This window comes from Dendrobium catenatum, unplaced genomic scaffold (assembly GCF_001605985.2).
Source record: "Dendrobium catenatum unplaced genomic scaffold, ASM160598v2 original_scaffold_228356, whole genome shotgun sequence".
NCBI lineage: Eukaryota > Viridiplantae > Streptophyta > Magnoliopsida > Asparagales > Orchidaceae > Dendrobium > Dendrobium catenatum.
In genome coordinates, this window is record NW_021546765.1 from 1 (window position 1) to 2162 (window position 2162).

At 35.5% G+C, this 2162-nt stretch overlaps 1 protein-coding gene across 1 annotated transcript; it reads right to left on the reverse strand.

Moving 5' to 3' along the window:
* Window positions 1-1496: 1496 nt before the first annotated feature.
* Window positions 1497-2111, reverse strand: LOC110110922. Its single transcript, XM_020842584.1, has one exon. It carries the CDS (start codon window positions 2109-2111, stop codon window positions 1497-1499), a length of 615 nt encoding a protein of 204 aa, XP_020698243.1.
* Window positions 2112-2162: the final 51 nt, after the last annotated feature.

Sequence of the window (2162 nt, forward strand, 5' to 3'; positions counted from 1 at the left end):
TGCATGTAAATGAAAAACATGTGTAGTACAAGTAAAGAGAAGAATATGGGGATCATTCATGAGTTGTCCATTTGCATAAAGTGAGAATCTTTGCCTTTGCTTTGGGTATCCATGAACATTTACAAAGAAGCAAGAGTCATAAAAAGATATCATAATAAGCATGAAGGAATTTATCATTTCCATATAAATGCAATGAAAGAAAGATTAGTTATTATTTATAAAAACTTCCATTCCACCTACCTCAATCCGTGTCCCCTTTTCGTTTGTTCGATCAACTCTTTCCTTTCACTCAGTTTATATCTAAAAGAAATAATTAAAGAATACATTAGTGACTAATTCCTATACAATAAACTAATCCTTAACTCTAAAGTAATAAAAGTGACATTTCTATGTTTTGTTTAAGTTCCAAAATAAACCCTTCCCATATTTCATGAAATCTCTCAACCCATTTCCTCTCCTTAAAAGTTTAGGCCAAAACCTTAGATTCTAAGCACATAAGACCCTTCCTTTCCTTCAAAACATCCTTAAAATAAATTAAATTTTCGGAATTAAATAAATCAAAAATTAGGAAATCTTGTATTTCAAACAAAATTCATAAATTAATCTCTAAAATCCTCCCAAATACTAATAAAAACCATAGGGATCAAAAATATCATGATTGGGGAAAAACCCTAAATCCATAAACTCAAAACTTTGCTTAAACCCTTACAATGTCTTCACATAAAAACTTCCCCATACCCTTAGAAATATCTTTTGTGAAGGCATTTCCAAAGAGGATCAATTTTAAGTAAAACCCTAATTTTCAAAACTCATATTTTGATGAAAGAAAGTGCACATTAGAGTTTAGAAACATCCCCCTAACCTTCCCTAAACTTTTCTTAAAAGAATCTCAAAGAAAACTTAAGTTTTCTCAAAACCCTAGAAATCTTCTCATCCAAAAATCTTGAGAATGAATGGGAAAATCATTGTTCTAATGCATACCTTAGCCTTCCCTTAGTCTCCCCTACGATTTTCCCCAAGGTTGGCCACCGGAATCCACCGCCGAAGCCACCCGTTCTCCTCTCCCGTCCGCCTTCTCCCTGTCTTCGTGCTTTCGGCCGAACGAAATGAATGAGGGGACCGAATAGAATCGGTCCCCTTAAGGCTTAGGAGTTAAGGGAAAGGCCTAATTACCTATTTGCCCTCACTTAAGTAACCCATACTTGAATAAACATTAGGGGTAGAATTGGCATTATGAGACTTCTCTTAATTTTAATTCCTAAGTTAAGCAAAATCAAATATAAGTCCTTTACATCAAATTTCTTAGAATTTTGCGCATAATTTTTCAAAATTATTTCCATTGAAATCTGACATCCTCGAATTTTTCCACTTAAAACTCGTCGCGACGCTTTGAAAAGCGTGCGAGGTCCAAAACGACGTTTTGCGGGTTTTACAATTCTCCCTCCCTTATAAAAATTTCATCCTCGAAATTTAAGATAAGCTTAAGAAATCATACCTTAGTCAAATAGGTGAGGATAGCTCTCCCTCATCTCTGATTCCTTCTCCCATGTAGCATCTTTCTCCGTTCCATGCTTCCACATAACCTTGACATAAGGAATCTCTCTACTACGAAGCTGCTTAACATCATAATCTATGATCTTCTCAGGTTCTTCTACAAATGTCAGATCTGGTTGGATGTCTATTGTTTCAGTACTTAAGTTCTGAGCTTCATCAACAATGTATTTCCTCAAGGAAAGGTTGTGGAATACATTATGTACTCCACTCATGTGAGATGGCAAAATCAATCTGTAAGCCACACTGCCAACTCTCTCTGAAATTTCAAATGGCCCTACATACCTTGGACTCAGTTTTCCAATCTTGCCAAATCTCTTCACACCTTTCATGGGACTCACCTTGAGAAATACAAACTCCCCAACCTCAACAAATCTATGTTTGGCATCATAGTACTTCTTCTGTCTATCTTGTACAACCTTCAATTTATCACGAATCAATCTTATCTTTTCAGTAGCATCATCTACTAAATTAGCTCTAATGATATTTCTTTCTCCTGTCTCAGCCCAACATAAAGGAGTTCTACACCTCCTTCCATACAAAGCTTCATAGGGTGCCATACCTATACTTGTTTGGAAGCTATTGTTATAGGCAAATTCAATCAATGGAAT